The sequence below is a fragment of the Passer domesticus genome, chromosome 3 (genome assembly GCF_036417665.1).
Source record: "Passer domesticus isolate bPasDom1 chromosome 3, bPasDom1.hap1, whole genome shotgun sequence".
Classification (NCBI taxonomy): Eukaryota; Metazoa; Chordata; class Aves; order Passeriformes; family Passeridae; genus Passer; species Passer domesticus.
Window position 1 is genome coordinate 118,768,762 of NC_087476.1, and position 26,664 is coordinate 118,795,425.

Consider the following 26,664-nt stretch of genomic DNA (forward strand, 5'->3'; position numbering starts at 1 on the left):
TGGTGAGGAGGAGGAGGAGGAGGGAGGTGGAGGAAGGCAGGGCCCCGCCGCTGCCCGCGGTGCGGAGCGGCGGGAGGAGGCGGCGGCGGCGGCGGCGCGCACGGCCGCGCTGGGGGCGGCTCGGTGAGGAGGAGGAGGAGGGCCGGGCCCCTCAGTGAGGAGAGATGATGAAGGTTTGCACTCACGGTTACTTAGTGAGACACTAACGGGCACTCAGCGCCCGGGCCCGGCCGCCCCGCGCGGGCGCTGCGGGGAGGCGGTGGCGGCGGCGGCGGCTCGAGCGGCAGCCCCGGGGCACAGGAGAGCGGGAGGACACACACACGGGGGGAGGGAGGTGCTGCTGGCCGGAGATGGCGGCCCTAATTCTTCCTTACAAACATGGCGCCCGCGCGAGGCACTCGCACAAAATGGCGGCGGCGGCTGAGGGAAGAGAAGGAGGAGGAGGAGAACGGCGGCAGCAGCAGCGGCGGCAGCGGCCCCCGGCGCTTTGCCCGCACACGCTCGCTCAGCGCCCGCGGCCCGCACGCGCCGCCGCCGCCGCCACAGCGTCTTCCGCGCCCGCCGGGGCCGCGATGTCGTCGCGTCCCCTCACGCCGCCGCCGCCGCCCGCCGTGCTCCTCCTCCTCCTCCGCCGCGGCCCTGGGCCCGCCCCCCCCCGCGCCGCCATTGGCCGCGGCTGCGGCGTCTCGCGCGCTCATTGGCTCTCCGCCACGCCCGTCAACCTCGCGGCGACGTCACGCGCGGGCCCCGCCCTCCTCCGCTTCCCCTCGGCCGCCGCCGCCGCCGTGCGCGCGCGAAGGGGGCGGGGCTTCTCCGCGCGCGGCGTCACGTGCCCCGCGCCCGTCACGTGATGGCGGCGTCCCCCCGGGAATGGTGGGGGAAAAAGGGGGGAAAAGGGAGGGAAAGGGGGAAAAGGGCGGCGGCTTCCGCCTGGCGAGAACCGGGACGGGCACCGGGAGCGGGAATGGGCCTCCCCTCCCGCCACTGCGTCATGGCCGCCGCCCCCCTCCCCTCACGCACTGTGGGCAGCGCCCCCTGGCGGCCGGTGTGTGTGAGGGGAAGCGGCCCGCGCGTCATTAATTAGTGACGCTCGTAATTAAACCGAGAGCGTGTGGCCCCGGGGCGGGACAGAAGCGGTCCCTGGAGTCGCCGTCGGGGTCAGGGCGTGACAAAGCCCGCGATAAAGCGGTTCCAAGACAGTCACTTAATAAAAATGTGGTGGGCGAAGGGAAGACGTGTTTGTCAGAGTCACTCCAATGACGTTTAATCAGAACGTTCCCGGGGAAAGTTACATTTTTATCCTGTCCAGGCTGTTTCCCTGCCTCTCGGGGCTTTTCAGGACGCGGAACTCGGCTTTTTCCAGTGCTAGCAACCGAATAAACTTTATAAAAACAAAGCGGAACGCTCGCATGGATTCCCATGGCATTCCGAGTGGGAGGAGCCTCAGCTCCTTAAGGGAAGATTGATCTCCCTTGGGCCTCGCACACCTGAGCAAGGCAAACAGCACTAAAGATCCAAACCATCAGGGAAATCAGGTAAATCCAAGGAAAAGGCTGGAAAACAGCATTCCTACAGGGAACGAGGTGGTGGCGGCTGGGGAGCCTCATTAGGGCTGCTTAGAACTAATTAGCCTAGGACTAATTAGCCCCATCAGCACAGGTGGAGCCCTGGAACTGATGCCCACAGGACTCAGCATCATCTCCTCAAGCCATAGGCAAGGGAAAAAAAAGGGATTTTAAATCTGCATTCGAAGGAAGAATCCTAAAGTTTTGGTTACATATTCTGGGGTGGGAAATAGTGGTTTTGGGACAGCACATCTGGGGCCAGCTGTGCCCACCAAAAAGAAGCAGAAGCATTCCTGCTATTATTTCAGCTCCCAGATATTATTTTCCCAAATGAAAGTTGTATTTCAAGACCAGAAGAGCCTCTCTCTGCGAATTCCAACCTCAGGAAGTCTGAAAGATGCCGGAGCGGCTGCTCTGGGAAGGGGAAAAAAAAAAAATCTCCTTTAGTCAAATGGAATGGCAGCCAGAGGTTGAGAAAGGCAAAGAGCCGAACTTAAACTTTTCCAGGGCTGGAAGGGAGAAACCAGCTCACCCTGGCCTCGGGAATTAGGAAAATGTTGTCAGCTTGGGATGGTGCCGCAAGGAAAAGCCTCCGGAGCGCGGTCCAGGCGCCCGTCTCCAGCTGTGCTATCCGGAGAAAGCAGCAGATGGAAACGATTCTGCCCTGTCAGGAGCTTGTCCTCTCCCAGATTCCTGGTTTTCAGCTCCCAGATTTTGTTATCATCCCACAACAGGGGCACTGCCTGTTGGAGGAGCATGTCCAGCCAGGCTGGGAAGGGGCAGGGAGAGGAGCAGCCGTGCTTCTAGAAAAGCATTTTCTCCTGATTTTTGGGGATATTTTTGAAGCACTCTGGAGTTTTCCCTTCCCTCCCCTAGCACAAGCCTAGGATACATTTTCCTGCCCAGCTCCACGTCCAGCCGGAGCTCCCGCCAATCCAAACATCCTCCATCCGCCGACAACAGCCCTGAATGTCCCTTTTTGTTCTGCTGGAGAGATCCAACCCCTTCCCAGGCTCCTATATCCCCCAAAAATCCAGGAGCTCAGTCCCCCAGAGGAGACAGATCCATCTTGGGAAGTCTCTTTCTCCGGGACAAGGAGTGGGAATGGTTTTAGTGGGTGCAGCTCAGCAGGATGTAAGGGAGTGAGGATTCCCAGGGGAAAGGATGCTCAGGGATGAGGATTCCCAGGGTGAGGATTCCTTGGGGGGAAGGATGCTCCAGGCTGAAAATGCTCAGGGATGAGGATGCTCCAGTGGGAATGAGCCCCCTGGTATCAGCCAGCCTCTCCCAAACAAAACAAAGAAGGAAAATAAAACCATGGATAACGGGTTCTTGCCCTCCCAGACCCCAATTCCCCTTGGACTGCTCCGGGTGAGCATTCCCCCCATCCACACATCCATCAGGTGCTTCACTCCAGTGACATCCTTTACATCATCCTTTAATTGTACTAAATCCAGTGGGATGAGGGAACATGCAGAACATGCACAAGCGGGAGGGTGAATCCCCCTGGGAAAAGCTGCATCCCAGCTCTTCCCAGCATTCCTACGTCAGGATGGAGGCTCTTACTGATGAAGCAGGGAATATTCCCACCTCCACATGCAGCTGAAGCTCTGCTGTGAGGAGAATCCATGGGGGATCCCCATTTGAGAGGTTTAAGGAGCAGGGATAGCCCTGGAATTCCTCCTTTGCCCCGCTTGCCAAGGAGGGCACCCGGGTGGATGTTCATGGAGTGCTCCAGCCCTGATCAATCCCAGGGGATTGAGGCACCAGACCTCGATCCCTACAGGCTGCCAGGGGCATTCTCAGCATCCAAATGGAAGTGTGTTTTTAGGGAGCAGGACTGGGTGCAACAAGGGAGGGGAGCAGGAAAGGCCACGAGCCTCCCTCTTCCCACACACTTGGCTTCACTGCTTCCTGAAGGAAAATATGGGAATTCGAAGGAAAAAAATGGGAATTCAAAGGAAATCAGGGCTGTGGAGCCGGGATGAGGATGGGGCTTCCCACTGCTTGTCCACCTCATTTGGTGGTGTAAATCCACCTAGATACACATAGAAGAAGAACTTTGGGACAGAGGGGAGGGACCGGACATCTACAGAGCAGCTCCAGCCTGGGCTTCCCCTGGGAGCCGTGGGATGCCGAGCAGGGAGCAGGAGCCACGCCTAGAACTCATAAGCCGAGACGAAGAGCGTGATTTTGGAGAGGTGCTTGGCCTGGAAGGCGCGATCCAGGTACTCGGCCATGTCCACGTCCACGTGGACGGTGCGGGGCCCCTGCAGGCTCTGCACCAGCAGCAGCTCCCCGGTGTGCCGGTCCGAGCGCTGCACCACGAAGTGCCCGCGGTTGTTCCCGCCCGCGATGCCGAAGCGGAGGCTGTCGGGGCCCGGCCGGCCGGGAGCCGCCGCCGTGGCCATGCGGAACAGCGGCGCCGGAGTCTGGAGCTTGGAGGGAAGGGGGAGGTAATGGAAGGAGATGGTTTTGGGGGCCTGGTGGCACGAGCGGCTCTCCATGGGGCACGGGTTGCGCTCGCACTGGCTGCAGAAAGGAAAAGCAACGGGAGATTTTTCGGGAACGCGGCCTCCGCGCCCCCCGCCCCGCCGGCATTGGATCCATGGGGATGCCGTGCCGTGGATTTTGTGCCCCGCACTTACAAGGGGGAGGTTTTGACGTAGGAGACGTTGCCGGCGGGCGGGGGACACTGCGGGGTGACGCACTGGAATCCCCCCCCGGTGTTGATGCAGGTGCTCCCGCTCGTGCAGTTGTCCTGGGATAGGGAGCACTCGTCAATATCTGGAAAACAGGGGCGGGAAGCGGGGTCAGGGCCTGGAAGCCTCCAACTGAGCTCACCTTTCCATCAGAAAATAGGCAAAACCGCCTTGAAACAGGTTAAACGCAACCCAAAAAATATGGGAGCATCCTGGAATTCTCTCCCCAAGCTCTGCCCCAGGCCAGCAGGGGTTAAGAGCAGCTCTCTGCCAGCAGGAAGGCAGCTGCTTTTCCAAACTTTCTGCTTGATTGTTTGGAAACACCGTCCCTTTTTATTTACTGAACGCCCATGGGATGCATGGCAGGAGCTGGAATGCAGAGGATTTGCTGGGAGCATTAGTGAGATGCCATGGAATACAGGAAAATCAGGAAGGAATGGGGAAATAGGGATTTTCTCACCCCGAACTGCAGCAATCAACACTTCAGGGCACAAAAAATTCCCTGTTTTACAGGAGGCTTTCAGCAGTTTTGGCCTCCTACCATTCCCACCCACTGCCTTCCACCTGCACCCCAGTTTCCTTGGATTGGGAGAGATGCTGCCACTCTCTGATCTGATAATGGAATTCTGGAAGTTTAACATTACTTTTGGTTCTTCCCAGGATTTCCCTGCTCCAGGAACATGCCCACAGCCACAGTGGGGTCATCTTCAGGGAGCTGCAGACCCAAAGTGTCGCTCCATCATCCAGAGAGGTAAAGGAGAGGGGAGAGGGAAAGGGATAGGAGGAGAGGGAGAGGTGCAGCCATGCCTCCAGAAAAGCATTTTATTTTCATTTTTAGGGATTCTTTTGAAGCCCTCTGGTGGAGTTTTCCCTTCCCCAGCACAACCCTGGGATTCATTTCCCTGCCCAGCTCCACATCCAGCTGGAGCTCCTGCCAATCCAAACATCCTCCATCCGCTGCCATCCTGCAAAGCATCACCCCATCATCCCCCTCCCCTCTACACCAGCCTTTCCCTTGGATATGGAGAAAAAAGTGGGGGAAAATGGCAGAGCACTTGGGACCAAGGGGATTCCAGCCTCCTCACCTTCGCAGCTCTTGCCGTCGCCCAGCAGGACGTATCCGGCGGGGCAGGAGCAGTGGAAGGAGCCGGGAATGTTGACACAGGCGTGGGCACAGAGCCGGGGTCCCCCTTGCTGCTGGTACACCTCGCACTCGTTGAGGTCTGCGGGGATTCACCAAGATCTCCCTCCAGCTTCCTGGGAAAACCCAGGGAGCGGGCCTGAGGTGGGCTGGGAAGGGGCTGACGGCAGATTCCAGGGAATGGGAGCAGCTGTGACCAGCGGTGTCCCGCAGAGGGCGACACTGGGCCCGGTTTGCACTCAGCCATCCATGGCTTGGATCAAGGGGCTGGAGCCTCCCGAGGGAGCTTGGAGCAGCCCCCACTGGAGATATTCCAGGACCAGCACATCCCGCGCTGTGTGCTCTGGGATGGTGGGGCTGAGCCGCTGTGGTCCCTCCCAGTGTGGCTCTGTGAGGGCACCGGGCACCGAGGCAGCCCCGCAGCCCGCCCGTATCCCGGCTCACCCTGGCAGATCCCGTTGGAAGCCGTGCCGCTCATGTGGAAGCCGGGATCGCAGCTGCACTGCTGGGTCTGGGCGATCTGGGCACAGCGGGGCTGCCGGCTGAAGGCCGGGTCGCCCGTCACGCTCCAGGTGGGAGGAGCTGCGGGAAAACGGCGGGATGGGGAGTTGGGATGAGGTCGGGGATGAAATACTCCCGTTTATCCCCCAGCAAGGGGCACCCACCAGTCTGAGCCTGGTACTGGCACGTGGTCCCGGTCCACTGCGGGGGACAGAGGCATCTGAAGTGGTTGAGACCCTCCAGGCACGTCCCGCCATTCTGGCAGGGGCTGCTTGAGCACTCTCTGATCTCTGCGGGAAAAGCAGGCACGCTCCATGTTATCTCCTTTTGGGAAGCAAGGCTCAGGAGTGCTGCACACACCGGGATGCTTTGGTACCCTATGGCACGTCATAGGCAGGATACCATTTCCCCTCATCTTTCCTGCTGAGCTGCTCCAGCTATAATTCCCAGTTTTCCTTAAGACAGAGAAATCCCAAAACCATGGGAGCTGCAGCATCCCTGGAACTTTTTGGAGTAGCTGCGATCCCGCCCCATTTGAGCACCCCGATATCCCCCCATGTTTATATAAATCCACTTTTCCAAAGGATGTTCCAGGGCAGACAGTGTACCTGCACAGCGGGCCTCCTGCCCTGTCCAGCTGCCGTTGGCCTGGCACATCCGTGTGCTGGAGCCCAGGAGCTGGAATCCTGGATCACAGGCGAAGTGAACCTCGTGATCCACCAAATATTTGGTGCCGAACTTCCTCCCATCCGCAGGGGCTTGGAGGGCAGGACAGGCGGCTGCGAGACCATGGAAAGGGGATGAGTTTGGAGGGGGCCCTATCCTTCCAAGCCACCCTATTTCCCTGGAATGCTGTCCCAGGGACTCACCGGGGGGCGGCTCCGGGGCGGCCTTGGCCAGGGAGGCGTGGATGGTGCTCAGGCGGCTCCTCACGGCGCGCAGCCCTTCGGAGAACCGCGTCTCCTGCCCCTTCAGCAGCTGCTGCATCTGCCGGATGGCAGCCAGGAGCTGCTGCCTGCTGAGGCAGCTCTGCGGGAACAGGGATAGGGACAGGGATGGGGACCTCCCTGTGCTGCCACTCCTCCCAGGAGCCAACCTGCTGCCCGTGGGAGGAGGCCAGCGCCGGAGTTCCGCAGCATCCGATGTTCCCTGAGCGCCCTGACTTTGTATTTTTCCCTGCATTTATCCAGATCCAGGAGTTTTTTCCACCTAGGCCTGCGCTCCAGTCAGGGCTGGGATCGCTTTGTGGGAGAGATGCTATAACTCATGTTTCATCCTGCAGGAGCTCCAGCCCTGTCCCACTTCCACATGACAAAAGAAGAGGAAAACAGCTGTCTTGTGAGCTCTGCCGTGGCCAGGAACGCTGGTGGGACTCCTGCCTGCAAACCGATCGCTCCCACGGGACTGACTCATGCCGGAGACGGGCACCGTTATTATGGGATTCCTGCGGAATTGACTTGAAACCGAGGAAAAAGAGCAAAGCCGTTCCCAGAGCTCAGAAATCTGGGGAGCGCAGTGAGCACACAGGGTCTGGGCTGGGGGCTATGGAATTCCGGGAAAGCGAGCGGAGGTGGTGGGCTCTGTCCCACCTGGTCGAAGGGATTTCTTCCCCCCTTTCCACAACTGCACTGTGGAATGATTCCCGTTTCCAAAGAGCTGCTGAGGGTGGAGAGAGGACAAACACAGCAGCCCAAGCAATGCGCTGGTGTCCTCTCCTTCCCCGGGAGCAGGTCCGGGGGTCCCGGGCTGCCGGGGGGATGAGCCGTGCTGTGCTGGCAGCTCTGGAATACCCGAGCCCAGAGGAAGGCAGGCAAAAGCAAATAGATGCTGGCGCGTCGCTGGCTTTAATAAACAGCTCTTTGTTAGGGCTGGGTTTAACTCCGTGAGCCAGCGCGAGCTCCGGCGGGATGCTGAGCCATCGCAAAGCTGGAAAATCCCCCCAAAAAAGCCTCAAAAGGGGCATCCTTTGCTGCCGGTGTGCTCGGGGGCAGCTTCAGGTGTGGGGTGAGGAGGGCGAAAAGAGCCCAAAAGAAGCCGGGCGCGCTTTAAGCGCGGCTCTTGTGCAGTTCGAGCGCGGGTTGGGGCTTTGCCCACCTGTTTGCCGGGGCAGCGGCGCTGCGGGGCTGTCGGGGCTCACGGCAGCGGGCAGCGAGCGGCAAGCGGAGAGGAGCCCCGCGCCCCCCCAAAGCCCCTCCCGGGGTCCCGGTGCCCCCTCACCTGGGCGGCCGGCGCGGCCGGGAGCGGCAGCAGCAGCGGCAGCAGCAGCAGCAGCAGCGGCGGGAGGCGGCCCCGCGCCCCCCGCGGCCCCGCCATGGTGCGGTGCGGCCCCGCCGCTCTCCGGGACCGGCTGCCCCGCGCTCTCCCCGCCCCGCCCGCGCCGCCCCCGCGCTGCCCCGTGCAGGGGACGCGGCGCTTCCCCGCCCCGGCGCCGGGCCGGCCCCGCGCATCCCCCGGGACACCGGCCGGGCTCTGCGGGCATCCATCCCCCGGGACACCGGCCGGGCTCTGCGGGCATCCATCCCCCGGGACACCGGCTGCGGGCATCCATCCCCGGCGGCTGGGCCGCGGGAGGGTGGCTTTTCCCCCCGCAAAGCTGTTTGTGGTGCTGCCGAGAGCGGGCACCGTGCAGGAGCCCCTATCAGCCCCCCCGCGCCGGGCAGGGAAACCTTTTCCCAGCCCTGCGCCCCCTCCCCAGCTCGGTTCCCCGTTTTCCAGCGACTGCACCCCACCTCAGTCACTGCATCCCTTTCCCCAGCCCCAAAATGCCTTCCCCCCACCTCAGTTCGGTCCCCCCATTTCCAGCCCGGTCTCCCCCAAGGAAAGGCAGGAGGTGCTGTGTCTGGTTCTACTTGCTGCTGAGCAGCCCAGCTATGGAAGCAGCAGAATTCCCCCCAAAAGGAGAAGGAGCAGAACGGGAGGGCCAGGCCATGTCTGGGGGGCTCCTGCCCTCCCGGGACCCCCTCAGGCTCCTGTCTCCCTGGTTGCAGCAGGAGCGATGGTTCCTTAGCATGCAGATGGGATGGAAGGAAACCCGTCAGGGAGAAGGGAATGTGGGAGCACCCACTGCTCCCACTGGGGCTCCCATTGCTGTTTTCCATGGGGATCTCTTGCAGTGGGAAATCCCCCAGCACGCTGTAGAGCTGGAGCACTCATCATCCAGGGGAATGCCCATCCCACAAACCTTAACACGTGATGGAAAAGGGGGAAAACACCAGGCCCTGCAAGGCCACCTGCCCCCTCAGCACCATCCACCCCACCCTGCTCTGCTCCTTCTGGAGAAGATGAATAACTACAGCAAAATAATTCCACTGTTAATTCCAAACCCCTGGGACCTCAGCCCAGGAAAAAGCTCCTGGGGAGAGCCAGCCTCCACCAGGAAAACCGTGCAGGAGATAATAAATAAAAGAGACGACTGTTTATTAAAATATTCCCTCTGTGTCCTTGCCGTGGTGCCCCTCACACCATTCCCGGCGGCACTTCCGAGTCCTCCCCGCGGCTCCCGGCACGCGGCCGCTCCGACGCCGGCAAAGTGCTGGCCTGGCTCCATCGGCTCCCCGGCTCCAGGGCCTGGCAGGGAAGCAGTGGCACGTAGGGCTCCTCCACGGGGCCAGCGAGCTGCTCCTCCACAATGTACCTGGCGTCCCACGGCTCGCTGGGATGCACATCCACAGCCACCAGCGCCGCCTCCGCGCCGGGGGAGCCGGGCTCCGACGCCTCCCCGGCGTCCAAATCCGAGTCCGCTTGCGGGAAGCCGGAATCCTGCGTGGAGTCCGGGCTCTGCTCGGGAAGGCCGGTGTTGATGTAGATGATGTCCCCGCATGCCTTGGCGCTGGGCAGGTTTTCCAGCAGCTTCTCCAGCTGGACTTTGAGCTGGGAGAAGGTGGGGCGAGTGGCAGGGTCGGCTCTCCAGCACTCGGACATTATTTCATACCTGGAAATTGGGAGAGGAGTGTGGTTAACAGAGGATTCCAGCATCCCAGAATGGTTTGGTTTGGAAGGGACCTTAAAGCTCATCCAGTCCCACCCTGCTAGCATGGGCAGGGGCACCTTCCACCATCCCAGTAGCTCCCAGCTGTCCTTGAACACTTCCAGGGATGGAGCAGCCACAGATTCTCTGGGCAGCCTGCACTCCTCTGGATTAGGGGAGGTATGAGGACCCAGTTTTCCTCCAAGCTGGGCAAGCCTTGAAATTCCCATTAAATCAAAGTGAAACCAACTCCCTCTGCTCAGGCTGTTTCCCAAGGGCATGGATTTATCAGCCCAAGCTGCTGTTAGAAGTGTGAGAAGTCTCTTCCAGTGCAGCCCTGGGATCTGTTCCCTGGGAACATCCCAGCTCTGTGTGTGGAATGCCCAGTCCTTCCCTTGGCAGGTGCCTGCTCCCAGGCTGGATGTCAGGGAGCCCTGGAAGCTCCCAGCATGTCCCTGCCAGCCTCTCTGCCCTCTAGCAGGCTGGATTCTTAGAAGTTCCTGCTTCCTTCAGGAACAGGCAGTGGAGAGGAGCCTTTTAGGAAATGTACAACTTTGTTTATCCAGTTGGGGTTCAAAGCTCTCAGCCATGGGGGGTTAAATATTTTCAGCTCTAACAGCACTGGAGAAAAACTCAGGAAAGAAGCCTGGGAAAAAAGGCCTTTGCTGAGCTGCTCAGAAATCCAAAGGTTTGTGTATTCTGCATTTTCCCTTTCCAGGGGAACACAGATTTATTGATTTGAGACAAGGAAGGGACCTAGAGGGAGTTTTGTGGAACAAAGAGGAGCATCACCAGCCAGGACCTTTTTGGCCAAAACAAATTTAAAAAAAAAGAAATAAAATATTAAAAAGTCCCATCACTGACTGTTCCTGGTGACCTTGCCAGCCCTACAAACCCATTGCTTCCCCTGAGGACAATTGATGGGATTTTTGCCTGGAGTTCAGCAGATGCTGACACATGCTCTGCTCCAGGATCCAGCTTTCCTTAGGCACGTTGTGCAAACATTAAGGGGTTTGTTCCTAGGAAAATCCATTTTCCCAGCTGGGATCCCAGGACTCACAGCTCATCCAGGCAATCCTCGGGCTTCTTCAGGCGCTGCCCGTGGAAGAGGTACTCGTAGATTTCGTGGTTCTGCACCCCTGGGTACGGCGTCATCCCGCGCGTGGCGATCTCCCACATGGTGACGCCAAATGCCCACTGCCGGCACAAAGGGAAAAGGCCAAGGCTGAAGGGACACTTCCAGGAAGAATGAATGGAATGAACCTTTTCATGGTGAAAGGTCACTGCCTGGCATCCAAGGGACGACAGGCAGAGCTGTGGTGCTCCCAAAACTGGGACGGATGCAAGGGTCCCACTCAAGGAACCGATTGCGCCTGACAGCCTCCTGCACTTCCAGGGAATGACTCCAACAGCAGCATGGAGTGGCTCAGCTCAGGGGACTGTCCCTCCAGGCATGGGGACCTACCACGTCACTCTTGGTGGTGTAGACACGGTCGGCCAGGGACTCGAGGGCGATCCACTTGACCGGCATCTTGGCGATGCGGCCCTGCCGATAGTAATCCCCGCTGTAGATCTTCTTGGAGAGCCCGAAGTCTGCCACGCACACCGTCATGTCATCCCGCAGCCTGGGGGCAGACAGGCATCAGGACAGCCCCAGGGCCACGCACACAAACCCCAGGCTGAGCTCTGGGTCTCAAAACCAAGGGAACTTTTATTGCAAGGAGCAGAGTTGTGCTGTAAATCCACAAGGTTCATCCCGTGGGACGGAGCAGAGGAAAACACTCACATGCAGTTTCGAGCTGCCAAGTCCCTGTGGAGGAAGTTCCGACTGCTCAGGTATTCCATGCCCAGGGCAATGTCCACCATGAACTTCACCAGGGTCTGCAGGGGCACAAACTGGGGAGGAAAGGTGGGAATTACACAGTGTTGATCCAAAAGGCTTCCCTATCCAGGCCTGCCATCTCAACGGATGAGCCCACGGTAGCAGATGAGCTCTCATCCCTCAGACCCTGCCATTCATTGACCCATGAGCCTGCAGGACCTGCAGAGCAAGATTCCCTTGATTCCCTTCCCACCTCAATCCCATGCCACTCCTCTGCTCCTGGAGCTCCCTACCTGGGGGGCCATTTCCAGCCGGGAGCGGAGCAGGAAGCTGTGCAGGTCTCCGTACTTCATGAACGGCAGGATCACCATGGGCTTGGGCACCTGCAGGGAGCTCAGCTCGATGCACACCCCTGGGAAACATGGATAACTCACACAGTGCCCTGGGAAAAGGGATCCAGGTGCACCCAAATCCCAGCTGGAGGGTGGGAAGGGACAGCCCATACCGAGGAGCTTGATGACATTGGGATGGTCAAAGTCCTTCATGCATGCTGCTTCACTGAGAAACTCTTCTATCTCCCTTTGGGAAAAGTTATCCACTGGGAAGCAAAGCGAAAGAAAGAGCTTTAGAACACCAAAATGGTGCCAGGATGCTGTTCCTGAGAGAGGTACTGGGAATGTTGGTATCCAGTGGGGCAGAGAGACAACTTACACTTCATGGTCTTCACAGCCACCTTCTGTGGGGGCCCTTCGGGCTGGCTGAGCCGTCCCTCCATCACGGATCCAAACTCCCCTGCACCACAGGAAAGAGGGAATCCCTTTATCCAAAGCACCAACTTTCAGGACATCACCAGACCCCTAAGATCTGGAATGCTCCAAGATGGCTTGTTCCTCATCAGTGACAGAAGGACAAGCTGGGCTCGTGGAAGGTTCCCTGCCCATGGCAGGAGGCTGGAATGAGAGGAGTTTTACTCACCCTCTCCCAGGACCTTTCCCAGGCTCAGGGCGTTTCTGTCCACGACAACATCCTGCAGCTTCTGCTGCAGCTCCCTGCTGACACCCAGGCTTCCCACTGCAAGAGAGGGGAACAGGAGCTCGGGCACCTCCCACCTGCTGCCATTTCCCCTTCCAGCTCCTTCCAGAGGGATAAAAACATATCCTTACGGGTCAGTTCCACGGCTCTCCGGCAGTAGGACTTCTTGGCTGTGTAGTTCACTGCCAGCTCAGAGTTGTTCCTGCTGAAAGCATTCCTAAGGGAACACAAACACATCTGCTGTGGCTGCTTCAGCTGGATGAAGGAATCAGCATGGCAGGGGCAGGAGCCCAGGGGATGCAGAGGAAAAGGGGAAATACATGTTCTATTTCCTTTTTCCTGGATCAGCACCATCGCCTGCAACGTCTGAGCAAAACAACAGCTCCACAAACACCACTGAACCATCAAGGAGTGAGTCACGGAGCTTTTGGGGAGGAAATAGGATACTCATTTCCTACTCAAGGAGCAGGAATGCTGTTGGAGCCCTGCAGAGTCCAGCTTTGGGACGCAAAACCAGGGCAGGATGCTCCAGAACTGGGAAAGCAGGGAAAGAGTGACAATAACCAGTTAGGAAAGGGATCCTTAGTCGGTACCAGTTTCCAAACTGGGAGCACGGGGCAGTAAAACACCACTTGGGAAGTCACAAGGATGAGTGAGGAGTGTTGGGTTGTTGCAGGAGAAAACAGCCCTTTGTCTGTGTTTTTAAACAATGCTGGGCCATTCAACCCGGGCGTGGGATGAGGCAGGAGGGTTTCTCCAGGACATGGGATATTATGGGATCATAGAATCATGGAGTTGAAAGGAACCCACAAGGATCATCCAGTCCAGCTCCCGGCCCTGCACAGAGACCCCAACAGCCCCACCCAGTGCATCCCTGGGAGCGTTGTCCAAATGCTCCTGGAGCTCTGGCAGCCTTGGAGCTGTGACCATTCCCTGGGGAGCCTGTTCAGTTCCCTCTGGGGGAAGGATCATTTCCTAAAATGCAGCCTAACCTCTCCTGATACAGCTCCAGCCGTTCCCTTGGGTCCAGGTCACCCTCTGGTGACCAGTGACACCCTCTGCTCTCTGATTTCCGTGCCAAAACACCTCCCCCACCAAGTTGCACAAGTTCACTTCCCTTTAAAAATAGGAATAGTGAGCAAAAGGTGAACTGCTGAGCTAAGGAAGGGAGGGGAAGGAAAAACCCACTTAGTCCCTCACCACAGGCATAAAAAATGTCATTTGTGGTAACAACATCAGTCCTGGAGACAGAATCCTTGTTCCCAAATCCAGCATGGGCTGCTGGCCCCCCACCCCTTGGGAGCCACCCTGTTTTCCACCCCCTTACCCATATTTTGTCTCCACGCATCGTTTCTGGATGACCATGGACAAGCAGAGGATGACTCCGACGGCAATTGTCCCGCAGATAAATCCCAGGGCTATGACAAAGGAGTCGGCATTCCCGGAGGCTGGAGTCGAAGAGGGGGCTGAGGTTATTAATCCTAAGAAAATATCCTGTTAATGGAGCCGGTGAAAGAGTCAGCCTGCAGCACCCGGGGCTTGGGGCAGGAATGCCCAGGGGTTTTCAGCAGAGCCCAAAGGATTAGGGAATGAGGAAAAAAGGGAATGAGGAGTGAGGTTTTCCTGCTCCCAAATCAGGATCCTTGGCTGACAGGGAAAGCATCTGAAGGAGTGATGCCAAACCATCAAACCATGGAAAGCACGCCCTGGGCTATTCCCAGCATCCAGCCCTGCACCTCCTTACCACTGGCAGGGATGAAGATCTCCACGGGAATGCTGAAAGGTCCCACTCCCCCCTTGGTGACAGCGGCCACACGGATGGAGCAGGTGGCACTGGTGGCCACCACGGGCAGCACGGCCACGCTGCCGTTCAGCCGGACCTCATTGGAGGCAATCTGCTGGAGAGAGGAAGGCAAGAAAATCCTGGGCTGGGGAAGGCAGGGAAACCTGGGGATTTACTGAGAACTGTCCCCTTGGCAACCTTTGGAGCTGCTTTGCTTTCCCAGCTCAGAGGAAGTGCAGCACCCGGCTATTTAGAGAGAAGAATGGCCCTGTGTGCAAGGGCCGGATGGGATCGGGAACGGAGCTGAGCAGCGCTTCCCGTTCAATCCCAGCATTCCTGGCCCTCTCTGCTTCACAACAGCAGCAGCCAGAGCCAGAAAAGAGGCAGGGAAGGATCTGGCAAGGAAGGGAAAAGCTCTGGTGACATGGATTGTGACCCTCAGCCTTTGTTGTGGCCAGTTTGGAGCCCTGTGAGCCTCAGCACCCACAGATCCATGTGCTCCTGGTGGAATTGTCCAAGTGCTCTGGAAGTAGATCCTAAGCTCAAAAACCACTCCTTCTGTGGCTTTTGGGTGCAGCTAATTATAGTCCCATGTATTTTATATCTATTTTTATGTATATTTTTATGTATTTCCTTGGCTGGTACCATGGCAGGAGGCAGCGTGGCTTGGTAAAAACATTGGAGCCTTTCCCTGCAAATTCCACCCTTTCCTGGTCGTTTCCAGCTGAGAAAGTGCTGCTGCTGCTCCCTGCCGATTTCCAACTGCAAAACAGCTGCCCAGCTGCAGCCAAAACATCTGGCAGGCTGCTGTGCCCAGCGGTGCCTGGCTCCTTCCTGAACATCCCACAAAAAAAGCAGGAGCTGAGAGGGATGAGGACAGAGAATGGAGCTGAGGGGGATCAGTGGGTGAGGAAATGGGGCTGAGGGGGATCAGTGGGAAAGGAGACAGATGAGGAGAGGGATTCAGAGCTTCTCAGAGGGAACCAGTTTCTGTTCCCTGCCCCAAAAAAGCCTCGGAAACAGATGTGAAACACCCAGGCCCTGGGAATGTGTGAGCACCTACTGGCAGTGACAGGAGCTGGGACCTGTTGTCACCTCTGCTCCCACATTCCTGCCTTCCTCCTCCTCCTTGTACCTTTCCCTACCATCAGCCTAAAATTGGGATCTGTCCCTGTCCTAAAGGATCTTCTGTATCATCTGAGGACAGACCCAGATCATGAGCACAAAGCAGGGATGACCTGCCAATTTTAATGGGATTTTATGAGCTTTGTGGTAGTTGAGGAATTTCTTCCTGTCCCAGCTCAGGCAGCCTTGGCTCCAACAAGGACTGCTGGTTAAGGAGGAAAATAAACCAACTTTTGGGAGTTTTCTGGTTGTTGAGAGGCCTGCAGGTGGCCCTGTGACACCAAAATCCAGCTTCTTCCTGACTTTATCCTGCAAAAACTGGTGGTTATTTTGGGGCAGTCCAGATTTAGCCAGTGCAGGGCCACAACACAGGGACTTTATTTCATGGATTCATTCACACAGAATCATTTTGCTTGGAAAAGACCTCTGAGATTATGGATTCCAACCTTAGAAGGAGCTTTTCGAGGAGTCAGAACTCCAGTCTCGTGTCTCAGACTAATGGAAAAATTGAGAACTGGAAAAAATTTCACTCCATAAGCTGGAAAAATGGACAAAAACTAACAAACAACAACAGCAACAATAAATCTCTCAGGGCTTAAAGGGCAAGGCCTGGGTTTGGCCTTTTGCTGGAGAGAGACAGCTCCTGTCAGCACTTTTTTTCCGAGTCACAAGACCATGATTTTGTTTCCCTGGCTTCATTCAGGCTGGATCTATACGGGGGAGCAAAAGGAGAACAGAAAGTGCAGCATCCAACAAAAAAAGGGGATGAGTCACTGTTTCCAGCTGGGGTCACTCTGCCAGCCTGGCACAGAGGAACCCAAACCACAGCTGGATCCATTCCTGCTGTTATCCACAGGCTCTGGATGGGATCTTTTGCCCAGAGCCCAGGCCAACCTTACCCTAGCAAATTCCTGCAGCTGCTTCCCAAATCCTAGAAAAAGCAAGCAGGGTGTGCCAGGTGATTTCATGCCTGAATCACACTCACAGAGAGGCCTTTGGGCCAAAGAGTTCCTCGAGCTCTGAAATTCCATGCTGTGGGTTAAGGAAGGGATAAATCCCATCTGAGTAAGGAACAGATCAAAATCCAAGGAATGCAAGGCCAGGAGTGGTTTGAAGCCCACATGAAAGCCCAAAACAGCAAAGAAACGAGCTCCAAAAGAATCCATGGAAACACCAAAACCCATCTGGACATGCCTGCTGGGAATTTTTCCAGGATTTTAGCCATTCTTCCCCATTTCCTGGTGACTCACCATGCCCTCGGAGTTGTGCCACCTGTACCAGACGTGGTAGCCCTGGAGCTCCCCATGGATCCTCTCCAGGGGTGGCTTCACCCAGTGGATCTCCAGCGAGGAGCTGGATTCATTGAAGGACACCGTGATGTTCAGCGGCGGCGTGGTCGGAGCTGTGGGAATCCATGGGAAAGGAGCTGAGGGAAGCTGGGAGAAGGGGTGCAGAGATGAGGGAATCCATGGGAAAGGAGCTGAGGGAAGCTGGGAGAAGGGGTGCAGAGATGAGGGAATCCATGGGAAAGGAGCTGAGGGAAGCTGGGAGAAGGGGTGCAGAGATGAGGGAATCCATGGGACAGGAGCTGAGGGAAGCTGGGAGAAGGGGTGCAGAGATGAGGGAATCCATGGGACAGGAGCTGAGAGAAGCTGGGAGAAGGGGTGCAGAGATGAGGGAATCCATGGGACAGGAGCTGAGAGAAGCTGGGAGAACGGGTGCAGAGATGAGGGAATCTGATGGAAAATGAGCTGGACTTTGTTGAAAGCCCATGAAAAAGGGTGAAGTTTCCTTTCCCACCCTGAGAGCAACCAGGCCTCTGGAGGCGCCTCTCTTCCAGAGGGATTGAGGCAGGGAAACCCTTCTCAGTGCTCACTCCTACCTCCCTCCGTGGTGCTGGCCGTTATCCAGGGGCTGAATGCCGACCAGCCGACCTCATTCCCGCAGGAAACACGGATGTTGTACTCTTCCATGGGCTCCAGCTGCTGGATGTGATACACGTGGGGAGGCACCGAGGTGTGGAAGGGCTGGAGGGAGACGTTGCCTCTTGGAACAACTTCCTTGGCCTTTAATTGGAAAATCAGTCCACAAACAGGGATTAGTCAGCAACAACCTGCAGGGTGAGATGTTGGAAAACAGGATCCAGAGCCCTGCCTTCCATTTGAACTCTGCAGGGAAAAGGTCCTGCAGGGAAAGCTCATGGCAGGACATTCACAGGGCACAGGGAGAGGGCTCCAGCACCTATGGAGCTGGGAACATTCCAGGGATGTTGGGAAGGAGGGAGGAATGATTTGCTGTTTCTTGTGGCATGGAGAAAAAGGAGCCCTGAATAAAACAACCAGGCAGCACATCCCAAATAAACAAAATAAAGCTCCTTTTTGTGTGGCACATCATTGGAAAACAGGATTTATCTCCATGGGATGTAATGGGACTAATCCCAATCCTTGTCACATGTAGCAGCATGGATGAATTCAACATCCCAAAAGTCCTGCTTTTCACAGAAAGACAAATTTATGGATGTGGAGTCCCCATGGAGCTGCCCACAGAGCCACTGCATCTTTCCAGGAAACATCTCATTTTGTGGGAAGTACAACCTGGATTGGGAAAGAGGGAGGAAAGAGGGAAGAGCGAGAACAAGGACAACCCAACCCACATGCCCAGGGCCATGCACTCCTCTGAAAAACCTCCATCCATGATTTTGGGATGGCAGGACACCTATCCTTGTGCTCAATCAAAAGAGCCCCTCCATGGTATCCCAGGATAGTCTCAGCATCTGTTTTTACAGCCAAAATATAAAGGAACAGCCTTCATCCTCAGGTTTTCATGGAGAAATTCCCAGAAATGCTCCAAGTAGTTCTCTGGAAGACTCTGCAAGCCTGGGGTTGCTGCGGCCATACACCTGTCCTGGTCACACACTTCCTGCCAAGCAGCATTCCCAAAGTCAGGATTTGGAGGGGCAGGTTTCCCTCAGCTCCCCATTCCTTACAAATAATGGGAAGGAGCTGAGGGGTTGCCTGTCTCCTGAAAAAGTCAGGGAATGCCACCTCCATCCCCAAGCTGTCACAAGATGCTCTGAGGGAGGTGAGCAGCAACCAGAGGAACACACACAATGCTTCCAGGACCAGCCTGATCCTCAACTGTCTCCTGAGAATAACCCATCAAATCCATGGATTTTGGAAGGAAATCAGGATGTTTGCCAACTGCAACAGTTGGAATTGGCAGGTGGGCCAGCTGCAGCCCTCGGGAATGAGTCACCGGCTCGATGGGCCCGGGGATTATCCAAGGGGACAGCAGCAAAAGGGCTGAGTCACTGCTGTGTTTTTGCCAGAAACCCTCTCCTGTTTTCCACTTTCAAAAGCTATTTCCTACAGACACACCATGAATGTTAAGTCATAGGAAATTCCTTGGCTCTCCACCCCTCTTCCCAAGCTCCGGCTGGAAGGCAGCAGCAGGACATGGTGCTAATATTAGCCCTGGTACCTTTCTTCCCTGAAATTCCTTTCACTTTTACCTGGCTTCAAAGGTCTCCTCTCCCCACGTGTTATCCTAGCTGGAGTGGAGATTTTCCAGGATGAAAGTCATATCCATGAGACAGCAAGATGGGCTGGGACTGGCAAAGCCAGCCACGTGCAGCAGGTGGAAAATGCCTGCAGGCATTTTCCCATGGAGGTGGCATTCCCGAATTCTCCAGGACACAGGCAATCCCTCAGCTCCTTCCCAGGAGTGGGGAGCTGAGGGAAACCTGCCCCTCTAAACCCTGACTTTGGGAATGCTGCTTGGTCGGGAAGGGTTTGACCAGGTCCATAAAACACATGACAACTTGACTGTGCTGCCCAATGGAAAGGGGTTCCAAGAGAGCCAGAGAGGAGTGACAGGACAAGGGAGAATGACTTTCCACTGCCAGAGGGCAGGGATAGATGGGATATTGGGAAGAAAATGTTCCCTGTGAGGCCGTGGCACAAGCTGCCCAGAGAGGCTGTTGCTGCCCCATTCCTGGAAGTGCCCAAGGCCGGGTTGGAGCAACCTGGGATAGTGGAAGGTGTTAGAAGGGAGCTGGAACTGGATGATCTTTAAGGTCCTTCCACCCCAAACCATTCCAGGATTCCATGAAATCTGTGCAGCTCATGCCAACCACCAACTTCCACCTGCCTCAGAGCATCCGTGTGGGGGAGTCGCAGGGATATGGGAATTCTGGATGCTTACCTGGACACTGCAGTTGTTCAAGGCAGAGAAGGCATCGAAGCCTGGCACCCAGGATATCCTGATTCCATGGGCTGTCCTGTTGAGGACCTGCACACTGACGGGAGCCGATGGAATTCCTGCAGGGAGAAGCCAAGGGCAGTCAGCTGGAAGCCTAAACACAAACCTGGCACGGTGGCTTTTCCCTGGAGCTCCCAGGGCTCAGTGTGTGACCCCACATCCGAATTCTGCGGATGCGCCGGACCACCGGATAGGGAAGCACAAAAATGTCACTTTCAGAACTATTTTGGCCATTTCTATATTTGTGACCACTCTGGGCAGCTCAAAGATCATGACTTATTTTGGGGAACACCTTCCTCACATTGCTGGAGTGGCTCCCATCAGGAATGTCAGCAATTTCCACTGTTTCCTATGGAAAATTCCTATGGAGCACCGCCCTGGTTATGAAGGAAGGAAAGGAGCGATGCAGCCCTTCCGAATCCTGCTTTGAAACTGACAGTTTTGCTTTCAAATTTAGATTTTGGTGCTCCCTCCCCCAACCCGGTGCTGGGATGACCAAACCGGGATGACAAGTTACAACCAGATCCCGCTGGATTTTAATTACAGGATTGAAGCTGGGATCTCCCTCAGCTCGTGCAGGATGAGTGCTGGGATGTGCTGGACACAGCGGGGTAGCAGGGAATGGGAGCTGACCTTTGATGTTGACCTGGCCCGGGCTGGATGCAGTCAGGCCTTTGCTGTTGTGGGCCTCGCAGCTGAACAGCGCCGGCTTGTTGAGTCCTGCCGGGAAAACACAGCTCCATTCCCTGGATATCCCAAAACCATCCCAATCCACCAGCTCCCCACCAGCAAACACTCCAGGTTTCCTTCTTAGCCCGTTTTCACTTCCCTCTGTGACACTTTCCTGCCAGTGCCCAGGGGTGACCCCAGGCTCCAGCTGCCCCACTCCCACACCGGGGACACACGTGTGCCATCCCTGCCGGATCCGGCACGGCGGGGACGGGATGTCCCTGCGGAGGCCTTGCACAAGCTCCTGAGGAAGGGGTTGTTTTCCCTCCAAAAGGGGAAAGGCAGAAAGCAGAAGAGCCCCTGCCACAGCCTGGTCAGATGATTTAGTGCTGGTCAAGGATTGCTCAAATCCCCCAGCTGATGGCAGAGAAGAACCACTGGAAATACCCGAGGGTGGATTCTCCCAGCCCGGGTGAGGTGACCGGGCTTGGGATGCCTGTCCCACACCAAGGTGGACGTGGGGAGTGTTGGCTCATCCCAGCAGTGCCTCAGGGTGCCAGGGCTCCTGGGCCAGGAGAAGCTCTGCTCCAATGACCCAGCCTAGCGGGTGCCAGGCGGATGCGAGGACATCCAAGAGGAATGAGTCACTTCTTCCGGCTTTCACTGCCTTTTAAAGGCTGCCTGCCACTGGATGCCAAGACCGGGCAATTATAGCCCAGCTCTTAATTAACCATCAGCCTCCTCCTCATGAGCAAAGCAAGAAATACCCCATCTTTTCCTCTGCAGCAAAACCAGAGTGGGGGTTTATGGGACACCAAGGGTTTTTCTCCCTGTGTCCCACCAGCTGTCATGGACACACAGTGCAGGGGGCATCCCAAACTCTTCCAGAGACACAAAGTGGTGACCAACACTCCAGCAGCCCAGGAGAGCAGCCAGGTTCCTGTTGGCACAGCCAGAGGCCGGCGGAAAAATCTGCTGCTTGCTCGGGAAAGAGTTGGTTGAGTATCCTGCCTCTTCCAGGGAAGGGATTTCTGGCAGCAGCCAGAGGGGATCAGATGGGGCTTCCTGCCCCAGGACTGTGCATGGCACAGGAACAGCCCCTCCCGGCAGGGAGCAGCTCTGGGACAGCACAAGGCACATTCCCAGCTGTGGTGTCCCACAGCAGGGACACTCCATGGCAGGGACACTCCCAGCTCACCTGGCACAGTCAGGACCGACGGGGAGATGTGGGGTTTCTGGTTGACCTGGATGTTGTTCTGGAACCAGTAGATCTCCACAGGCTCTGGAGGTCCCACAGCCTGGCACGTCAGGTTGAAGGGGCTGTTCCTGGTGACATTCAGCTGCTCGGGCTGACGGATGAAGTGCGGGAGACCTGCACGGACACAGGGAAGCAAAGGATTCCCCATTTCTGGCTCCCAGCTCCTGGTCACTCAGCCAGGACACAACTCCACAGCTGCTCCAGCTCACCTTCTATCTGCACCAGGATGGGGTCAGACACCACCTCCACGCCGGAGATGTTGAGTTTGCAGACGTAGGAGCCGTTATCCGAGCGCTGGGCGCCGAGGATGCTGCCGGACAGAACGGACACCACCTCAGGGCTTGTGGCTTCCCACCTTCCCTGGGAGCCAGCCCTCACGGCACCCCTCATTCCCACCTGCTCCAAAGGCCAGCAGCACTCACCTGAAGGTGGAGGTCATGGACACCTCCTGGTCATCGGGGAATTCAAAGTGGCTGCTGGCGATGCGATCCAGCACGTGCAGCTCCCTCCCGTCCTTCCAGAGGGAAATTCCCGGGGCATCGGCCTGGAGCAGCTCCTGAGGCACTCGGATGGAGCAGTTGAAGGTGACGTCCTTGTGCTCGTTGACGACCACTTGTCCCACCGTGCGGTTGAATCTGAGCTGTCCAACAGAGCTGCCTGGGGGCTCCTCCCTGGTGCTCCGCTGGGGCCACTGCCCGAGCAGGCTCCGCTGGGCACGCCGGGAATGTGCCAACAGGAATGGCCTCACACCTCCTTCCCCGTCAGCATCCTCTGCAAGGGAACACCTGTGGTTTGTCACCACCACCAGCGAGTTTGGGAGACCTCGCAGCAAAACAGCCCCACTGCTTCCAGGAATAATTAAAGGCGGCTCATTTCCATTTCCCAAAATGTTGTCCCAGGATTCTGTACAGGCAGCACCTCTAAAAAAGTCCTTTTTAAAACAAACAGGAGCAGCTCAAGCTAAAGAAAACACTCAGCCACGTTTCTTTGGGAAGGAAAGAGGCAGGAGCTATTCCTGCTGCATTACACCCCCGGGACTGGAATATAAAAGGATCCCTGGGCAGCAGGAATTTGGGACTTTACTCCAGCAAACCCCTTGCGGGGCCTCATCTGAAGCATTTTCAGCTGGGGCAGAGGAAGAGCTCCCGGCTGGAATTTTGCTGATTTTAAGCTCTGCCAGGAGCCTGTCCCTTCCCAGGACAGAGAGAGCGGGACATGCTCTGAGTCAACTTTTGCTAAGTGCCTCCACTCACTGCCTCTCCCAGGAAAAGGGCTGCAGACAGATGAAGAAATGCCTTTGGACAGTGTAGAGGAGCCAGCTGCTGTTCAGGGTTGCTCTCCCAGGGTCTTCTCCCACATTTTTTTCCCAAGGGAAAGCTCTTTTTGAGGACTTCATACCCCCACCTCCAAGTCACCAAATGGCATTTTCCCCCTCCCTGCCAGCACTTCCCACCCAGCCACAGCTGAGATGAAGAGCAGCTCCACTTAAAGCAATTAATTATCTTCCAAAAATGTGTCTATTTTTGAGATCAGATCGAGGGGTTCCACCACGTGGAGGTTGGTTTTCCTGGACCATTTCTGAGCTTCCTGAGGCTTTCCCAGCCATCAGCAATCCCGAGCTGAGTGGTAAATCTCCCTTTCAGCAAGCAAAGGCATTGTGCCAGACAGGAATTTCAACTAAATTAATTCCCTTTTCCAAGGAAGAAAAGCCAAACAACCACTCACAGTTCAAAAGATAAAGAAAGCACAGTTTTTATTGAACCTGTGCTCAGCTGAGTTTGTTTTTGGGCAGGTTTTAGCTCTCAAACATCAAACAACAAGTTTTTGAAGCTACGTCATCACTGTTGTGAGTAACGGGGCACGAGCCTGGTGTGTTTTTCACAGAGCCAAGAAACACAGCCCAATTCTGAGGTTGGATATATCCCTTTGCTAAATCTCTCCCTATTTTTAACCCTCAAGAAACGCTGCTTGAGGACAGAATGCCAGCAGGGTTTTTCAGTCCAGAGGGAAGGGGGAGGCTCTCCCTGCCTCTCCCGCAGCACAATGGGTTTCCCTTTCAGAAAAAAAAAAAAAATAAAAAAAATAAAAAGAGCTACATCTTTTCCAACCTGCGTCCCTGAGCCTCCCAAAGCAACACAAACAGAGCCCATGTGACTGCTGCAAAGCTGCAGGGACAGCCATGGATGTGCAGCCGCCTCTCCACAGCTCCCAAAGGATCTGCCAAATGCAAACAAGCGGCGACCCCAAATTCCCTTCCCTCCCCTGCTCCTCCCGGAGGTCACTCAGGCTGGAGCCGCTCCCTGCCTGGCACAATCCAGGCTCCAACTTCTATTTTCATGCTCCATTTGAAGGGTTCTGGCTCTGGCCAGAGCAGCTCCCCGGGCACAGACCCCTGGTTGGGGAGGACATGGATTTGTGCTGTGTCCTGGGATGGTTTCTGCTTCCCTGGGCTGCTTCAAGCTTAAAGGCAAAGAGCAAGGAGGATCTCAGCCTTGTTTTCACACTAATTAAGTGGGAAGAGGTGTTTGCTGGCCCGGGAATGAAATACTTTCCTCTCTGACTCATGAGAGTACAGGCATTCCTCATCTCCAACGCTGCCTTTGGGTACCCCAGAAGTTTGGGATGGGGATATCCTCACAGCAGTTCGGAAGGGACTCGCCCTGTGTGGCAGGACAGCTCTTGCTTGAGTCCAGAGCAGTTAGGCTGGCTCTAAAACCCCAGGCTAAAGCCAGGGAGTTGCAAGCCTGGCATGCCTGTGTGGGTGCCGGAGCAGCTCCCGTCCTAACCACAGCCAGGCCCGAGGCAAAATCTGGCGTGGAAATCAAACCACTTGCAAGGGCACTGCTGCTCTCCTGGAACACCTGGAACTGCAGCAAAACTCCAGGGCCAACAGAGGCAGATCCTGCTGCACAGGTCCTGTGTGCCCTTCTCCCTGGAGAGAGGAATTTTAGCAGGAAAATCGGGTGGAATACTTCATCAGGAGTGAAGAACAATAAGCACAACCACGAATGAAACAACAAGGTCTTTACTGCAGTCATGATGCATCCAGGTCTGCCAAAACACTGGCTGCATCCCTAGCCCTGGAATTCCCACTGCTGGGAGTAATTCACCTGCTGACAACAGCTTCTGCTCAGGCACTGTTGAGCAGGGGGAATGAGGAGCCCCTGCCTGAGGGGTTTCCAACCTCCCATCCCCTGGGAGCTGTGGTAGACCTGGAAGTGTTTGGTTAACTTTGGACTCAATCATCTTTTCCAAGCCAAACAATTCTATCATTGTAATAAATTCATTTTCCCTGGGGCTACACCTGAATCCAAAGAAACCTTCCTGATTCAAACACCTTTTGTACAAACCAGCCCAGGATTCCTAGTTACATCCACAGAGCTCCCCTCACTGCAGGCTCCTGCTGTGACAATCAGGACTTTAACTCCTCCCTGCCCAAAGTAAACAAACACATTCCTGCCTTCCCTGATAAATTCCATCTGCACAACGACTCCGAGACCCCCCAGCAGCCCTGAGGTCTCCCAGCAGCTCCCAAAGGTCGGACAGCCCCGATCACAGGATTTTTGAAAGTCCAAAAATTACTTTATGTCCTCATTTCTTTCTGCAAATGGAGCTGAAAAGCTACCAAACTGCCTGCACTACAAAGCACCACAAACCGTGGTGATCCCCGAGCATTTTTTCTCAGCATCACTACTTAGCTGGCTCATGATTAATGGCATAAATCCCAGACTGATCTGCCACAATTTGTGGTCCCTGCCTGTCGGGGTGTCCCCGGCAAGCAGAGGCACACCAGGCAGTGAAGCATCGGGGCAGGACCACGCTGCGGAGGCAGAGCTTTGTCCTGGGACAGCCAGACTGCGTCCCAGGAAATTCAAATCACGTCGCAGAAGAGCCAGACCCTGCGTTCCAGAGCAACAAAAACCTGTGTCAAGGGACAGCCAGACCGTGGGTCCGAGGGCAGACCAACCCTGTGTCCCGGGACAGCCAAACCCTGTGTCCCGGGACAGCCAGCTGCTGTGTCCTGGCACAGCCAAACCCTGTGTCCCGGGACAGCCAAACCCTGTGTCCCGGGACAGCCAGCTGCTGTGTCCTGGCACAGCCAAACCGCGTGTCCCGGGACAGCCAAGCCCTGTGTCGCAGGACAGCCAGACTGCGTGTCCCGGGACAGCCAAACGCCGTGTACCAGAGCCGCCAGACCCGCTCCGGGTTGCGATGCGGCCGGAATCCCCTCGGGAGATCCCCGCGCAGCTTTTCCCCGGGACGCACCGGGCGCGCAGTGCCCGCGCTGCCCCCGCCGCAGCCCGGCCCGGAGCAGCACCCCGGGAAACGCGGGGAAAGCGGGGAAAGCGCTCCCCGGAACAGCTCCGCTCGCCGCCCCCGTCCCGGGCCCGTCCCCGGTTCCCTCGGTGCCCCTGCGGACTCACCGGCCGCTCCGCGGGGCGGGCGCAGGGCCGCCAGCAGCGCCCAGAGCAGCGCCCAGCGCCCGCCGCCCATCGCCCGCCGGCACCGCCAGCGCCGCCGCCGCGCTCCGCACCGGCACCGGGACCGGCACCGGGACCGGCACCGGCTCCGCTCCGCACCGGCAGCAGCGCAGGACTGGCAGCGGTCCCGCAGCGGGACGCGCTCCGCTCCGCCGCGCTCGGGGCCGCCGCCGCTCCGCCCCGGCCCGGCCCGGCCCCGGCCCGCCTCCCGCGGGGGAGGGAGCGGGCAGCACCGGCGCTGCCGAGCCCAGAGCGCTCCCCCCGGGGTGCGGGGCCGCCGCTGAGCCCTGTCCCCAAGGCCACACGGGTTTCACACCCCGCCGCGGGGGGGATTCACCATTTCACCGGGCAGCTGTGC

At 57.0% G+C, this 26,664-nt stretch overlaps 3 protein-coding genes across 8 annotated transcripts in view; all 3 read right to left on the reverse strand.

The window, feature by feature from the left end:
- ZC3H6 (zinc finger CCCH-type containing 6) overlaps positions 1 to 179 on the reverse strand; it is a 14,723-nt gene extending 14,544 nt beyond the window's left edge. For all 4 annotated transcript variants that reach the window (XM_064415478.1, XM_064415479.1, XM_064415482.1 and 1 more), the window contains exon 1: positions 1 to 179. The gene's annotated coding sequence lies outside the window, so the exon portion shown is untranslated.
- A 2,808-nt stretch (positions 180 to 2,987) lies between these two features.
- On the reverse strand, positions 2,988 to 8,618 carry FBLN7 (fibulin 7). The gene is made up of 8 exons (XM_064415492.1): positions 8,127 to 8,618; positions 6,779 to 6,938; positions 6,518 to 6,688; positions 6,074 to 6,199; positions 5,853 to 5,990; positions 5,353 to 5,490; positions 4,214 to 4,352; positions 2,988 to 4,097 (listed from the first exon to the last, which is right to left on the reverse strand). Exons 1-8 carry the CDS (start codon positions 8,451 to 8,453, stop codon positions 3,725 to 3,727), a joined length of 1,572 nt encoding a protein of 523 aa, XP_064271562.1. The 5' UTR covers positions 8,454 to 8,618; the 3' UTR covers positions 2,988 to 3,724.
- A 691-nt stretch (positions 8,619 to 9,309) lies between these two features.
- On the reverse strand, positions 9,310 to 26,468 carry MERTK (MER proto-oncogene, tyrosine kinase). 3 transcript variants are annotated; one of them, XM_064415484.1, is made up of 19 exons: positions 26,250 to 26,468; positions 22,248 to 22,596; positions 22,035 to 22,135; positions 21,766 to 21,939; positions 20,532 to 20,618; positions 19,842 to 19,957; positions 17,521 to 17,704; positions 16,889 to 17,040; positions 14,475 to 14,625; positions 14,058 to 14,211; positions 12,862 to 12,947; positions 12,674 to 12,769; positions 12,410 to 12,490; positions 12,204 to 12,296; positions 11,992 to 12,110; positions 11,663 to 11,772; positions 11,342 to 11,501; positions 10,937 to 11,073; positions 9,310 to 9,840 (listed from the first exon to the last, which is right to left on the reverse strand). In XM_064415484.1, exons 1-19 carry the CDS (start codon positions 26,317 to 26,319, stop codon positions 9,366 to 9,368), a joined length of 2,895 nt encoding a protein of 964 aa, XP_064271554.1. In that variant the 5' UTR covers positions 26,320 to 26,468; the 3' UTR covers positions 9,310 to 9,365. The 3 variants fall into 3 exon arrangements, with proteins under 3 accessions (XP_064271554.1, XP_064271555.1, XP_064271553.1); XM_064415485.1 differs by having other exon boundaries at positions 14,058 to 14,178; positions 14,475 to 14,628; XM_064415483.1 differs by having other exon boundaries at positions 14,475 to 14,628.
- Between the last annotated feature and the right edge of the window lie 196 nt (positions 26,469 to 26,664).

Bases quoted from the DNA above. Each gene is read 5' to 3' on its own strand.
- MERTK (XM_064415483.1), bottom strand. From the start codon at position 26,319: ATGGGCGGCGGGCGCTGGGCGCTGCTCTGGGCGCTGCTGGCGGCCCTG. The intron at 22,136-22,247 runs GTGAGTGCTGCT...TCTGTCCGGCAG, and splicing joins TCCATGACCTCCACCTTCAG to CATCCTCGGCGCCCAGCGCT. The intron at 9,841-10,936 runs GTGAGTCCTGGG...CCCAATTTCCAG, and splicing joins GAGGATTGCCTGGATGAGCT to GTATGAAATAATGTCCGAGT.
- FBLN7 (XM_064415492.1), bottom strand. From the start codon at position 8,453: ATGCCCGCAGCCGGTGTCCCGGGGGATGGATGCCCGCAGAGCCCGGCC. The intron at 6,939-8,126 runs GTGAGGGGGCAC...CTGTTCCCGCAG, and splicing joins CGGCCGCGCCGGCCGCCCAG to AGCTGCCTCAGCAGGCAGCA. The intron at 4,353-5,352 runs GTGAGGAGGCTG...CCTGTTTTCCAG, and splicing joins CGACGGCAAGAGCTGCGAAG to ATATTGACGAGTGCTCCCTA.